We start from the raw sequence: 15,801 nt of genomic DNA on the forward strand, positions 1-15,801 counted from the left end.
ATAGAATAGAATAGAATAGAATAGAATAGAATAGAATAGAATAGAATCGAGAGACTAGGAATAGACCCTCACATACATGGTTAAATGATTTTTTTAGCAAAGATGTCAAGACCACTTAATGAATAACAGTTTTCAACAAATGGTGGTGGGAAAACTAGATATCCACATGCAAAAAAAAAAAAAAAAAGAATTTGGACTCTTACCTTATGCCATATAAAAAATTAACTCAAAGAAGATCAAAGACCTAAACATAAGAGATAAAACTATACAACTCTCATACAGGAAAATCTTCCTGGTGTTGGATTTGGCAATGATTTCTTGGGTCTGACACCAACAATACAGACAACAAAAGAAAATTGGATAAGCTAGGCTACATCAAAATTAAAAACTTTTGTGCATCAATGTTACACAGGTAACAGAGCAAAAGGCAACCCATGGAATGGAAGAAAATATTTGTAAATCACATATCTGATAAGGGGTTAATATGAAAAATATATAAAGAACTCCAACAATTCAGTAACAAGAAAAAAACAATTCAAATAAAAAGTGGATAAAAGACTGAACAGACATTTCTCCAAAGACAATATACAAATGATTAATAAGTAAATGAAAAGATGCTCAACATCACTAATCACTAGGGAAATAAAATACAAATCAAAATCATGAGATGCCATTTTGCATGCATTAGTATGATTATTTTAAAAAAACACAGAAAATCACAAGTATTGGCAAGAATGTGGAAACACTGGAATGTTTATGCATTTCTAACAGTAACACAAAATGGTGCAGCTGCTGGGGAAAGCAGTATGGTGATAACTCAAGATATTAAAAATAGAATTACCATATGTCCAGCAATTCCACTCCTGGGTATATACTCAAAAGACAGAAAGCAGGAACTTGAACAGACATTTGTACATCCATGTTCATAGCAGTATCATTTGCAATAGCCAAAAAGTGGAAACAACCCAAATGTCTATCAATGGATGAATGGATAAACCAAACGGGGAATATACATAAAATGGAATGTTATCCAGCCTTTAAAAGGAAGGAAATTCCTGATACATGCTGCAGTATGGATGAAGCCTGAAATAAGTGAAATAAGCCAGTTACATAAGAACAAATACTATGTGATTCTATTTTTTAATTTTTTTAAATGTTTATTTCTTTTTGAGAGATAGAGAGACTGCAGGCAAGGTAGGGGCAGAAAGAGAGGCAGACAGAATCTCAAGCAGGTTCCAGGCTCTGAGCTGTGAACACAGAGCCCAACGCGGGACTCAAACTCAGGAACAGTGAGGTCATGAGCCAAAGTTGGACGCTTACCTGACTGAGCCACCCAGGCGTCCCTCTATTTTATATAGTCAAATGCATAGAATCAGAAAGTAGAATAATAATTGCCAGGGACTGGAGGGAGAAGGAATGGGGAGTTATTGTTAAAGCTTCAGTTTGGGAAGATGAAAAAGGTTTTGGAGATGGATGGCAGCAATGGCTGCACAAGGTGAATGTACTTAATGCCACCAAGTGTACGTTTAAAATGGTTAAAATGGTCAATTTTACGTTACACATATATTAGCACAGTAAAACAAAGAATGCTCAGAGATGTTAAGAATAAAAAAAAAGAGACAATTTAAATACCATCAACATTTAAATGGATGTGTAAACCGTGGTATATGCATACAATGGAATACTATATGACAATGAAAAAGTACTACATACACCAGCATGGCTACATGACACAGACATTGAGTGAAAAGAGCCACAAACAAAAGAATGCAGACTCTGTAAGTCCATTTATATAATGTTTCAGAAACAGGCAAAAGCAAACCATAGTGATAAAATTCAGGACAGTACTTATTCATAGGGATGAAACATGAAGGAACTTCCCAGGGTGCTATAAATGTTCTATCTCTTTTCTGGTTGATGGTTACATAGGTAGAGACAAAATGGGGGCAAAAGGATATTCATCAGACCATTCACATAAGATTTATGTATTTTATGTTCAATTTATCTCAGCTTTATAAAATGAAGCAAAATCGTGATGACAGAATGCTACTATTGGAAGGGACTCCAGAAGAAGGCTGTTCAGAGTATCTAGCAAACACCATTGGGGCTTATGGAGCAGGTGTCCCCGGCCATGCTTTGAGAAACCTGCACTAAGGAGATGCACGTTACCAGCCAAGGGAGAAGGACACCTGTCCCTGCTGGGAATTACATTTACAATGAGCTGTCCCCTTTTTTAGTGTTTAGGGAGCAAATACAAGTCCCACTTAGTCTTCTCTCTTAATATGAGGCACCCAGAAGACCCAATCTAACATAACCCAAGGAAAGGTGTAAACACAGCAGTTTATATCTGCCCATTAACTCCAATTCTCTAGTCCAAGACCCCGGAAAAATCTGTACTTTCAAAGAGCGAGGGCATTCGTGACTCTGAAACAACGGTGCCATGACACCCTACTTTAATCCCACATCTACAGTGACACCGAGAATGGCCTTTCCCATTTCCCATCCAGGGTCCACATTTGCCCAAATGGGGCATCACTGTAATCGGGTCTCTCTGAGGACTTAGACAATATGAACATGTAAACAGCAAGTGTCTGCTGCGTCCCCATTTCTGTGGCTACCTGACTACATTACACTCCCCACCACAGAATATACCAGGGAGGGCCTAACGTATTCCATAAATGGCTTCAGAGTCTCTTGTTCCAGGTGACATGCCCCAGCCTAGCATTTAAGAAGCACTATCCCTCCCACGAGGACACTGGCCATGTCTAGGACATTGTGGAAGAATGAGTTTCAAGCACTTACTTTCATCATTAGAAACATTCCCCAGAGATGTGTGGCTGGAATAACGTTTGTTTTCACTTTCATTGAGACATCTTTCAATCCAGCTCTCTAAAAAAAAAAAAAAACAACAAAAAACAAAAAAAGAAACAAAAACAGAAAGAAAGAGAGAAAGAGGAAAGAAAATCACAGAATTGCAGAAATGCTGTTGGTGTTTGTGAAGAGACAAGAACATCATAAACACATTAGATTCAATTGCCCATCAGCTTTCACCTGAGACTGGCCCCGACTGGAATTTGACTTTCCATGAAGCCCCACAGCAGCCACCATTGCTGATGAGCCTTTGCGGAGTAGTTGGAGACAAAATGGTGATTGAAGCCCACTTGAGTATTTCCTGGTCAGATTCTACTACTTCTGGAGTATTCACAGCCCAACAGTACCAATTGAGAATTATCTGTCTTTGCAAAGAAGATACGTTCCTGAGAAGTTGTTTGTAAAACAAAGTTTGGTCAACTAAATGACTGGTGGTGGTTTGCAGATGGTAAGTTAGCAGCAGAACCCTTTATTTAAACAAAAACAAAAAGGAAAGCAGATAAAACCCTGAGGGCTCTGGTTGAAGTGGAGAAAGAGGGCAGGGAACCTTATAGCTCACTACCCTTTGCCCGGGGACCCCCGAAGGGGCACTTCCAAGCACAGGCCGAAAAGCCACTGCGGGAGGACATATTAAAAACTCTACAATAGATATGTAGGACTTTTAAAATTCAAAACACTACATTCTTTTAATCCAATTCCAAAGTCTACAAAAGTACTTTCCACACTGTGGCGTAATGCTTATTCCATTGTCTGGACCAGCTACATGCATGCATGCATGCGTGCATGGATGCACGCATGCATTCATTCATTCAACATCAGCTAAGTACAGTCAGTTCTGCTAGAACGCTTGTTTTGAAAATAAGAATGTGTTCCAGTGCAAGTAATACATTGGGGAATGATTTGAGCAGAGAGCAAACTTCGTGCTTGCTTATGCTCAATTTCTTGCCTAGGAAGCATCAGGGGAATGCAGAAAAGCACACATAGCTGCACTGAAGCCCACAGGAATATGCAGAATCCACACGTGCTCACACCTCGGCCATCTACCAGTTACTTTAGTTCACCACATGTGTTATGAGCCACACCTGCCTGGGTAACCCATGTTTTATCACTTCATAGTAGCTCACAAGCTGCAGCCTTTCTGACATCTGCTTCCAAAAGCAGGGCTTTTGGGGCTTTCAAGGCTTTCAGGGCTTTTCCAAGGTGAAGTGTCACATTCATTGTATTTGTGTACCTCTTAACCATTAACATGTGCAAAACTGTGCTATCGTCTTCATTACGTTCCAATTTTTTAAATGTGTCACTGACAAAGGTTTTGAGTGTTATGCCCCTAGTTTATTTTTCTAATCAACGCTGTGGTTTTTATTGTGCAGTTTTGCAGGGCACCAAGCTCAGTTAGGAGTTTTAGGAATGCATATGTGGTGTTAGAGCAGAGCTGACTAGACCTATGGCCATGTGCTTCTGAACAGTGCAGTCTCCCATTGCCGGCTTTATAATATAGGAGCTGGCATTTACTGAACACCTGTTCCAATATGCCAGGCCCTTTACATATGTTATCCTGTTGAAGTCGGGCAACAACTTCCAGAAGAAAAGATTTTCGCTCCCATTTTTTTCCTAGAAAGCAACTGAAGTTTAGATTAAGTACTGTGACTCCACGTAGCTCAAAAGGCCAAGGCCAAGATCATTAGTTAACATCTTGGGAAACATATTCTCAAAAGAAGCCATGCTGATGCTGACGAGTGAGCTATGGGGGGGGGGGGGGGGGACGCAGGGAGACATGTTGGGTTTTTTGTTTTATATCCCAACAAACTGCTCTTTTAAAAGCTGCTCCCTAAATGGTAAATAAGTAAGGGGAAATATCCAAGGGGAGGAACAGGAGCCAGCTTGTTCAGAGGAAATGGAAATCTGGTATTTCTGAGGAAACACTGAGCAACAGAGAAATTCAAAACATGAAAACACCGCCCCTTCCAGACATCAGCCGCGCACGTAGAAACACATGGCTTGTGATGTTTTCAAAGCTGGGACGGCGCAAGGTGGGGTGTTCGTCATCACGTCGCCTCCAAAGATGCATCTGGATACAAATCTCCAGAATTCTTTTCAGGAGTCTCCAGAATATGTCCACTCAGATCTTCTAATCCCTTGGAGTTCTGGCACAATTTCCTTGGCAACAGCCGTGGCCGCTTTTGGACGGCAGCCACTGAAATCTGCAGCCCCTTCCTCCGCCAAACCACACCACCAAAAGCAATTGCTATTGTTCTGGACCAGCCCTGGTCTTCCTAGTGAGATACTCACATCTAGTTACTCTCATATGTGTGTGGGCATGCACACGCTCGCACATGCACACACGCACACACAAATACACACACTCTTTTCAGCAGACACAGGGAACTAAGGGAAACACTCTCCCTCTCACTCATTTGCCTGCGCCAGATGAGGCCTGTTAAATTTGGAGTCCTCGGAAGGGCCTATTCCTGCAGGTGAGAACCCCCAGTGGTTGGTGTGACAGTCTCTGAAGAATTCATGGTAACATTCCGGAGGGGAGCTGGCTCTGAACACCAAGTGCCAAGACAGTGCAACACCAGCCCACAAGAGCCCAAGTCGAGGAAGAACTTTCCAGATGATGTGCCTCTACCCCATGTTGCCCAACACTGGAGAGAGATGAAAGCAGGGTTATGAGAAGAGAGAGAGGGCCGGAAGCACCAGGAAAGAAACAGAATAAATGTCACCAAATAACCCTTTCCTCCACCCCCTGCTCCTTCTCAGGTCTGACATCGTCACTTGTGCCTGTGGCCACTCTGCTACCCTGTCCTTCTCCCCGGGGCAACACAGAGTGAGTGTGGTCTGTCCTGCACATGGCAGATATGAGCAGATAGCCACCATGGCTCCATTTTTCTGGTCAAAGTACCTCACTCGTTTTGGCTCTTGCTCAGAAGGAATTGTTCCCACATCTTTGCCATCCAGTTCACCTGCATCTGGCTGTCTTCTAGTTAATCAATATCTATTTGAACATGTGCCATCCAGGATGAACTCTGAGGGTCCAGACCATGGTCTGAGTAGTGCCAAAGATAATATGGTGGAACCATCACCTCTGCTGCTCTGGACATGTGGAGTTTTCAGAGCATTCAAAGGTCTTACATTCCAGACTGCACATATGAAAGTGAGACGTCTAAACAGGCCTTGGATCCACAGGTGCTCTTTGACCTTTGTCCTCTTCCCAAATGGGGCTCTCAGCAACAGCATCTCTAACTCATGTCCCCTAAGTCAGGCTGCTCCATATGATTGGAAGGCTTCTTTTTAGGTAAAGAGAGGTAATACGAAGTAAAATGTATATACTTTAAAACCACTAACAGTGTATTTTGGTCTTGCAAAGATCAAGAGTTACTCAACCAGAATGACAGGTATACTGAATTTTTAATAAGGTGCATTGTTCATCTAACCAATTTATTTGTAGATTATGTGATTTAAAAATAATAATAAAGGCTGCCATACCTTGGGTCTTTATGGGCTAAGCATTATGCATGTAGACCATCATACTTAATCCTCATAACAACCTTGAGGTAGGTGGTATTAAGAAAATTGGGGCGCCTGGGTGGCGCAGTCGGTTAAGCGTCCGACCTCAGCCGGGTCACGATCTCGCGGTCCGTGAGTTCGAGCCCCGCATCGGGCTCTGGGCTGATGGCTCGGAGCCTGGAGTCTGTTTCCGATTCTGTGTCTCCCTCTCTCTCTGCCCCTCCCCCATTCATGCTCTGTCTCTCTCTGTCCCAAAAATAAAAAACGTTGAAAAAAAAATTTAAAAAAAAAAAAAAAAAGAAAGAAAATTAAGGTTCAGTGACATTAGGTGACTTGTCCAAAGTCACCCAGCTAGTAAGAGGCAGATCCGCATTCAGACTTAGTCTGTAACCAGTAAGCTCTCTCCCAGTGTGGGCTGAGCTCCCCGCTCCTACATTCCACACGGGCTCTAGCACCCGGTGCCAATCCTGTATCACTGATCACAGTCTGCCTTGCATTCGAACTTCTGCTAACGTCCTACTTACATATTACAATTTTTGCTGAATTCATTCACATATTTCTTTGCCAGCCTTTGTTATACATAACAGGCCCTTCTGTTTAGGTCCTAAATATCTTAAGAGTGAAGTCCATGTTACTCTATTTCTTTTGACTCTCACTTCACCTGGTATGAAGTTTTTCCTATAGGATGGTCTCAATAAATGTTACATTATTGACACACATGACATCAAAGAATGCACAGCTTATAAGCAGACACATCCACTATCTATAGAATTTCCTAATTTTTTTTTTCTACCACATAAGGCATGAAATAGTACAACACATCAAAGGTGATCTTCCAAATACAGAAAGCAATTTTCAACCAATGTCTGTGTTGTGCCTTCTAGATAGAAAAAGCTACAATAAAAAGCTGTGAGTGAAACAGACATGAAGACTGGCTTCTGCCCTGCAGCTGCCATCTAGAAAGCGAGGCAGATGCTACTCCCCAAACTCATGAGTGCAAGGACCCTGGCCTTTCTGCCCACCTTGTACCCAGAGGCTGGCACTGTGACCGTCCCTGTAGATACTGCCCAATAATATGTGTCATTGAATGCCTTGCTTTTTTTTTTTTTGAAAAATAACATTAAGTTCCTACTGTACGCCAGGTCTTCTGCAAGGCATTTTCACATACGTGGTTTAAATTAAAGGGATCTCAGAACAACAGTATGTGGTATGTATTAATATCTCTGTTTATAGACATGAAAACTGAGGCTTGAAGCAGAGGTGCTAACCCAAGGCAGACTGTGATCACACTGCTGTATGGGCACTGGGTCCTGGGACACAGGAGGAGAGCTCCGTTCACACTGGGCTAATCTCCCTGCTCCCAACTGCCTCTTTCTTGATCCACAAAAATCATCTGATCTTTTAGTAAGAACCAAACTTGCTCTAAGTTCCCAACAGGGTGTACTGACAGCTGTGAGTGTCGGCTCCTGGGCTGAGAAGCATCACTACATCTGACTCATCTAGGATCACGGGCAGGAAGGAGGATGCCAATCAGGACTTGTGGATTTTACTTTCCAAGGAGTTTACCCCGCACTCCTTAAAGGCAGATCTTCATGACTCCCCACTTTAGACTGGATTTCATAGAAGGTTTGGTTCCGTTTGCAGTAGCAAAGAACAACTACGAAGTATCTGCATCAGGGACCCACGCCCCAGGCTCAGAGCAATATTGGTCTGGCAGGAGAAACTGGGCAAGATGGTAGTCCAAAGCCAGGTAATCCTTGAAGTTTACAGAGTGCACTGACATGAGAAACCGATCTGAACTTCACAGTCCACCTCATGAGACAGAAATTCACCCCCCTTTACACATCAGGAAACTGCAGTCCAGACCAGGACAGTGGTTTGGCTGAGGTCACACACAGTCAGAGGGATCAAAGTCAGAATTCAAACCCAGATCTTCAATCTCAAGGCCTATGCTTATTCTACTTGCTAATTCATACTGGGCACAGAAAGTCACTCTAGCTTAGGCTACCCATCCACCCATTCATTCATTTTGCAAATAATTATCAAGTGCCTTCATGTAAAGTTGTAAGAGAAGATGACAAATACATTTTAACAGGGAGCCAATATATCACAGCAAGATATCGCTGGTGGACCAAGGTCTCTGGACCTGAGAATATCTTGTTTATGTATTCTTGTTTTATTCTTTATTTTCCCTACCTTAAAAATATAAGTTCTAGCAACCATGTCTGTCTTTTCCAAGCTTAGTCCCCCAGAGCCTGGCACAGTGTCAGGCTCACAGCTGGTGGTGATGGGTTGTGATGAAGTAAAGTAGGATGAGAGAACAGGATGAAGGAAAGCACCCTCATCCCAGGAAGGCCTCTGAGAAGCAGCAGCATTTGAGCACAGACTGAGTACAGTGAGGGAGGCTCACAGGGAGGGGACCACAGAGGCCAAGTCCCTGAGGGGAGATCATGGGTGACCCATGATCATGGGACAAGGGACGGCAAGAAGGCCCAGTGGTTGACAGAGTGACCAAGGGAGAGACAGTACCAGATGAAAGAGAGGACAGAAGCAGGCTGGGAAGAGTGTGGAGTTCACAGTTACGACAACTGGATTTCAAATCCCAGCCTTGCCACTTCCTAGCTATGTAACATCGGAATGATTCCTGAGCTTTCCAAAAAGCCCTACCTTCCAAGTTTCCAAAGATTAACTGAAATACTACAGGTGAAGCACTTCGCATGGTTGGCTTTGTGGGCCATGGGAAGGTGAGGAAAGCATGGTCTCCGTCCACCAGGAGCTCACGCCGAGTAATGTGGACAGACAGTAATGCAATGTTCAGCATTTCTGTCGGGCATTTCCCCCACATCAGTCCCCCTGCTTCACATGCCTCCTCTCTACTCCCCACGGCAACCCTGAAGCAGAGACTCGACAAATTCCAATCCCTGAGGAGGAACAGAGACTCAGAGAAGCTGGGTAAAGCCAGCCAGTGAGGTGGTGGCCGAGCTGGGTCAGGTCTGTCCGCCTCTGAGGCTGGCTTGCTCTCACTGGGACACACTGCCTCGAGGAGCCAGCAGTAACCAGGGGCAGGTCTCTTATTCTAATAAGGCGCAACGGAATCACAGAGAAGGGAGATTCCATCTTGGCCTTCACATAGGAGGTGGCATTTCAGCTGGTCCTTAAAGGATTAGGCACCTGCCAGACCAAAGAGGGCAGGAGGGCCACGTCATGGTCAAAAGCCCAAAGTGGGTTCTGGGACAGGGGACGAGTCCACTGACTGGTGACTGGAGGAGGAGGGGCAGGGGGCAGGTGGGAGAGTCTGTGAGGAGCAGACTGCCAAGGCCTTGCCCACCAGGCCAAGAAGCCAGCAGGCAGCTGGGAGCCAGCCGTCATTTTGAAGCAGTGGGGGAGTGAACACGACGAGCTTTGTTTCTGAGGAACTAGATGGGAACAGGGAGTTCTTGACTTATGCAATACCTGAAGAAAATGCCGCCTGACTTAGAAAGTGTCACCAGGTTTTAATAGAAGGCGTTATTCATATTCTTTGTATCAACAGTCTTTCAGGGCACTGTGCTGGGGCCTATTTTAGGAATTCACAGCTTTAGAAATGCTACATCAAAAAGTTGACACGTCACACTCACTAGCAGCTGCCAAGGGAGGACCAGGCCCCAGGTCCTGGAGGTACCAGCACACCCCCTAGTCCCCCCTCCCTTCCTCTCCCTTCCCCTCCCCCCGAGGCCCTGGCCATTACCAGTGGAACCATGCCAACAAGGCCCGCTCCTGTCTCCCCAGGCACCAGGGTGTGACTTCCTCTTCATCATTCTCTGTCTCTCAGCCCTGTTTTCCCTCTGTCCTGGGCTCCCCACAGTGGTGACACACAGGAACACGTGGAAAGTCTGGGCCCAGGAAGTGGGCAGCTGTGTGGCCTCTCCAGGGGCTGGGGGGGTGGGCCTCAGGTCAGTGGGTTGCCATGGCAACACCACAGGCCCTGCCCCAGGGGCCACTGGGTTCCAGGAAGGGGCCCCTGCCCTGCCTCCAAGGGGCCATCCCACCCTGCCCCTTCATTCATTCCTTCCCTCGTTCACCAAATACTGCTTTAGCACCAACCATTTGCCAGGCTCTGAGGTTCTAGTGACAGACATCGCAGACAAGGTCCCTGCTCTCAGGGAGCTTGTATTCTGTGGTGGAGATGGGACAAAAACAAATAAGGTGCCTCCAGGGCACAATGAGTGTCAGGAGGAAAATGAAGCTACTGAATGGGAGATGGGGGTGCTGTCTTAGGTAGCGGGACACTGAGGGCCTGCTGGAGGAGGTGATGTTGGAGCAAGGGCAGAGGTCTGAGAAGGAAGGGGCTTGAAAACCAGTATGTGGGAGAGCGTGAGGATGAGTGAGAGCAGCAGGAAATGGAGGCAGAGGTAGGAAGGGCCAAAAGCGTGTAGGCGCTTGCCGGAGATAGTAAGAACTGCACACTTACCCCAAATGTGCTAAGAAGCAAGTGGCCTGAACCGCACTGGCTCGGAAAGCGTAGCCTACTAGGGGATGCACATTCATTCATCCCACTCACTACCGCTTTCTCAACTATTTGTGGAGTACCATGAGCCAGGCACTGTGCTACACAACAGGGGCATAGCAGGAAACCAGACAGCGTCTGTCACAGGGAAGGTTAGAGTTTAGTGTGAGAGTCAGCTGTTAAATAATAGACATGTAATTCCCAAGAGAGCCAAGGGACGGGGGCAGAGGGAGAGAGAGAAAGAGAGAGAGAGAGAGAGAGAGAGAGAGAGAGAGAGAAGGGAGAGTCTGGTCTAATCTGTGAGTCAGGGAAGCTTCTCAGAGGAAGTAGGATTAAACTGACAGCTAAAGATTAAGAAGGCATCATGTTACTCCCCCAGGTAAACAGGGAGGGAGGAGTATTCCTGGCAGAAGGAACATCACATGCCAAGGCCCTGAAGCTGGCTGAAGAATTACTCGTTCAAAAAATTGACAAGCAGGGACGCCTGGGTGGCTCAGTCGGTTAAGCCTCAACTCTCGATTTCAGCTCAGGTCATGATGTCACGGTCCCTGAGTCTGAGCCCTGCGTCAGCTGCTGGCTGGTACGGAGCCTGCTTGGGATTCTGTCTCCCTTTCTCTCTGTCCCTCCCCCTCTTGCTCTCTCTCTCCCTCTCTCTCAAATAAAAATAAACTTTAGAAAAATGAAACATTAAAAAAAAGAGAGAGAGAAAGAAAAGAAATTGACAAGCAACCTGAGCCTGAATGCCCATGCTCATTCAGGGATTAAGCCAACGTGTACTTGTTGAGACTATCCTGTTTGACTAGCACTCCGCAAGATGCTACTGCGAGTGCGCACGTAAAAGCCCCGCCCCCTCTGTACTTAGGACCGAGTTAAGGAGTCTGGACTTTATTCAATAGGTGGCTGGGAACCTCTTTACTGAAAGTTTTTGTGTGGAGTGTGACATAAGCAAAACCGTTCCATGGGTAGCTCCATCTGGCATTGCTAAACACAAGCTCAGAGGGGAGAGAAAGGAAGTGGGAAACCACATCACATATCATCCAAACTTCTGAGACTGAAAAGCCACATTATTAATAATTTTGCCAGGACCACAAGCATACATCAGGACTGTCCCAGGCAAACCCGGACTTCACAGCACCCCTGGGTGGAGGCCACTGCAAGAGTGTAATTAAGTCTGAGAGGCTTAGGACAGAGGCGGTGAGATGACAAAAGATAGGAACTCTGCCTTCTTTCTACCTAACTGTACTCACAACTCTAGCCAATCCATGTACCCAGTGTCCCCAGGTCCCCACATCTCTTCCTCATCTGCTGGGGCCTCAGTCACAGCAAGAAAGAGGAGTTGAGTCGGAGGTGACGGTAATGACACTTCCTACTGTCTTCATCCACATCATCATCAGAGCCCAGTCTTTGAGCATCAGCACTACACTCCAGCAATAGTTATTTACATGGATTATCTCATTTAATTACAGCAATACAGATGGGGAAGGTATGCTTTACACAGATGTGTGGCCAGGACAAAGATGAGTGTGAATGGCTTTGTGCACAGTTAACCCCCCACCCCGGGCCTAAGGATGTACCTTCTGGGTTGTCTTTGTCCCTGTAGCTGATTGGTGCCCACTGCATACAGAGGCCAGGATGTTCAGATGCTACGGACACAGAAACATCAGCCTACTTACTGTCTGCTCAACGCCGTATGGCCTGGGCCTGTCTCTTTGCAAAGATCGGGACAGGATTCGCTTTCTCTTTCAATTGAACACTTGACCCTCAGGGACCAGATTCCAACCCATAACCCCACTGACTCCTCACGGTACTTGCTAAAAACCACCCTCACCAGTTTGCCTTTTTACTTTTCTTCTTTTCCTTAAAAATCTGAGTATTTTCATCTCTTTCCCAATTCTAATATATTCCTTTAAAAAATAATCCTCCCCAAACTCCCACTGTATGTATGCCTCAGTTTCCACATCACAAATACGAAATCCTGCTTCAGAAGATTCAGCCTCAGGTGGTGATGGTGATGTACGAAGAAGTCTCAGAGGCTCACGTGCTACCGTGACACAAGGCGACCTTACTTCTCCTACATTCAGCACCGCTCTTCCTTAACACCCTACAGCCTCAGTGCTCTCTCATCTGCCCAAACTCCTCACTCTTTTTGTTTCTAGCTGCCTCTCCAGACTCCTGAGGTGCGCCTGCTGCCTGTGCCAGCTCCTGCTTCGTACCCTGGGGAATCTCTCCCGCAGGTCTGGAAACCAGCAAGTGTCGGTGCCTGAACCAACGAGCTCATCACCACACTGAGGAAGCCCCTTCCTGTGGGCCAGGGGAACCCAATACAGAGCAAAGGATGAGAGGCCTGACTGCTAAGCCTCGCTGTCTCACTAGTTTAAGAACCTGACCAAGTACTTTCACCTTTTGAGCCCCAGTTTCTCTATCTGTTAGGGTTACAATAACCACCACTGTCTAAGTTCCCATTTTGTACCACTGTGCTAAACTGTTCACTTACCTCTTCATATACAGGAATCATTATCCCATTTTATAGATGGGGGAAGTAAGGCCCAGAGAGAAAGGCCTGGATAAGAAAAGATAAGCACTCTGCTTACTGTTTGGCTAACTAGATTCACTCTCCCAGCCGGGCCATGTGGCCACTGTCCCCGTGTGTCTTCCTCATCAGCTGGGGTCTCAACCACGGTGTAATGCAGGTGAGTCCACCTGTTGTATCCTGGAATGTGGCCGCCAGCGCGAGCACCACCACCTTCATGAACATCGTAGCAGCTGAGCCGGGATCTGAACCTGACTCTAACCTAACCATGAACTTATTCTTTCCTAAGTTAGTCATTCAGAAATCATTTATTGGGCAACTACTATCAGACACTATTCTGGGCTCTAAAGATACAACAGCAAACAAAAAACATGAAGTCGCGATTCACACACAAACAACAAAAATAGAACTTAAAAGCGCCCCCAGGTGAAAGAATATACTTAAAGTATGACAATTCGACGAAAAACAAGTCAGCGGTTACACCTAACCATTAACTTATATTATAATACTCATAGTTATATATGCCTTGAAGTCTCACCGTGAGTACTGAGCTGCATCTAACATAATACCAAATACACAACAGGTACTAGGTAACGTTACTGCCTTTTCTCACTTTTAGGAAAACCCAAAACATAAAACTCTGAAGCGGTCAAAGAGATTCACGAAAGGGTCATTATTTGCAATATACGAAAATTAACGAGGACACCCCGAAGGTATACCAGTGCCGTTAGCTCAACAGATCATCAACTCACAAACAGTCCCGGAGCCTAGAAAAAGTGAAAGCTAAGGTGTTCGGTGCCACCTCCTGTCGAAGATAGGTTCCATGTAAAAGCAGATCTCTGCTCTGAAAACATCCCTGGGAACGCCAGAATTCATGCGTGTAACTGCATAAGCAGGCTGTAAAAATTTCACCTCCCCCCTCAATGTTTATGGGGGACCATACCGACTACTACCTAATGTCGGCAGGCCTTCACTTTGTTTCTATTTCTATCATTACAATTTTATTAAAACATGTAAAAGTCTGTTAAAAAAAGGTTATTGGGGCCAAGGCTGCTCCCTGTGCACAGCATCCGATGGTATTTGATCCCTGACATCACTGCCTTTTCTAGTTTCTTTGTGTATTTTGCCTCTTCTGCATTTCTTTTCACACCCTCTGTTAGGGATGTAGGTTTCCCCCAAAACCTCAAGAGCCAGGCACTCCTGACCGCAGGACCCAAACAGACTTCAAACTAGCCCGAACTTTTGAGATGAATCACCAAAACATCCTTCTCTTAGGCAAAATGCTTTTTTCTTTCCTGTGTTCATCTATTGTAGAAGTTGCATTTTTAAGTGTTGAAAGGAAAGACATACTCATCCACAATCCCACCCCTCTCACATGTGAACTATCTGTCCTTTATCTGTGTTGCTGCCTGGTCTCATGTCCACATGTGCATATGTATGAACTATATCCCCAGTGAATGAACACACCCTTCCTCATTTTTCCCTTAACATTCTATCATGCAGAGTTGTCTCATTTTGCTACAGCCCTCATACCTATCACTGATAGATGCCCAGTGTTCCCCTGAGCTAATATTCCTATTTTTATAGCGTCTTGATGAACACTTTGGTACATATTTTTTCTCTCTTTCAAATCATTTCTGGCGAGTCACTAGGAGAAGGAAAAGCAAGCATGTGGGCTTAGTAACTAGCTACGTGAGAATGGCCTGAGTTCCAGCCTTAGCACTTACTAGTTGAATGGCTTTAGGCAAAGTCTCTAAACCTCCATGTCCCCTTGTGTAAAATGTGGAGAATGATAATCTGCCCACCCCATCTTAATGGTGCGAGATGTGGAAAGCATTTAGCATAGCGCCCAGCACAGGGTGAGTTCCGGAACCATTGTGATTCCCAAGTACCTGTCTGTGTCAGAGGCACTTCGTGTGTCTTAATGACAGTGTAGGTGTTAAGCACACAGACAGTGGAGCTCAACTGCCAGGTTCAAGTCTGATTTCCTTGCTGTATGACCTTGGGTGAGTGACTCAACCTCTTTGAGCCTCAGGATTTTTTTTTTAACCTGCAAAGTGGGGGTGCGAATAACAGCACCTCACGCAGTTTGCATGAGGTTTAAGTGAACAAGGCACAGAGAGTGTTGGCATGATAAGCACTATGCAAATCTTAGCTATTATAATTTTTACATCACGCCCACCCCCAAAGCCTGACACTCTAGTCTCTTCTGTTACCATTCCTTCGGTTTGACTCTTAAATGTTTTGGTACAGTGAAAAGCCTTGGAAGCCAGACGGACACTAATTCTGCTGCTCCCCTTACAAGTGACCAAGCTCTGCAACCCCAGACAAATTACTTAACCTTAAGACCCTCAATTTCCTTCATATATATATATATATATATATATACACACACACACACATATAC

The 15,801-nt window shown here is 45.2% G+C and overlaps 1 protein-coding gene across 3 annotated transcripts in view; it reads right to left on the reverse strand.

The window, feature by feature from the left end:
- RFX4 (regulatory factor X4) overlaps window positions 1–15,801 on the reverse strand; it is a 164,730-nt gene that overhangs the window by 134,267 nt on the left and 14,662 nt on the right. For 2 of the 3 annotated variants that reach the window (XM_040490998.1, XM_040490997.1), the window contains exon 2: window positions 2,803–2,889. The exons of the other annotated variant lie outside the window; for it this stretch is intronic. In XM_040490998.1, the coding sequence (XP_040346932.1) occupies window positions 2,803–2,889 (87 nt within the window). The remainder of the gene's footprint in view (window positions 1–2,802; window positions 2,890–15,801) is intronic. 3 annotated transcript variants of the gene reach the window in all.

This window comes from Herpailurus yagouaroundi, unplaced genomic scaffold, assembly GCF_014898765.1.
Source record: "Herpailurus yagouaroundi ecotype Mexico unplaced genomic scaffold, PumYag 182, whole genome shotgun sequence".
Classification (NCBI taxonomy): Eukaryota; Metazoa; Chordata; class Mammalia; order Carnivora; family Felidae; genus Herpailurus; species Herpailurus yagouaroundi.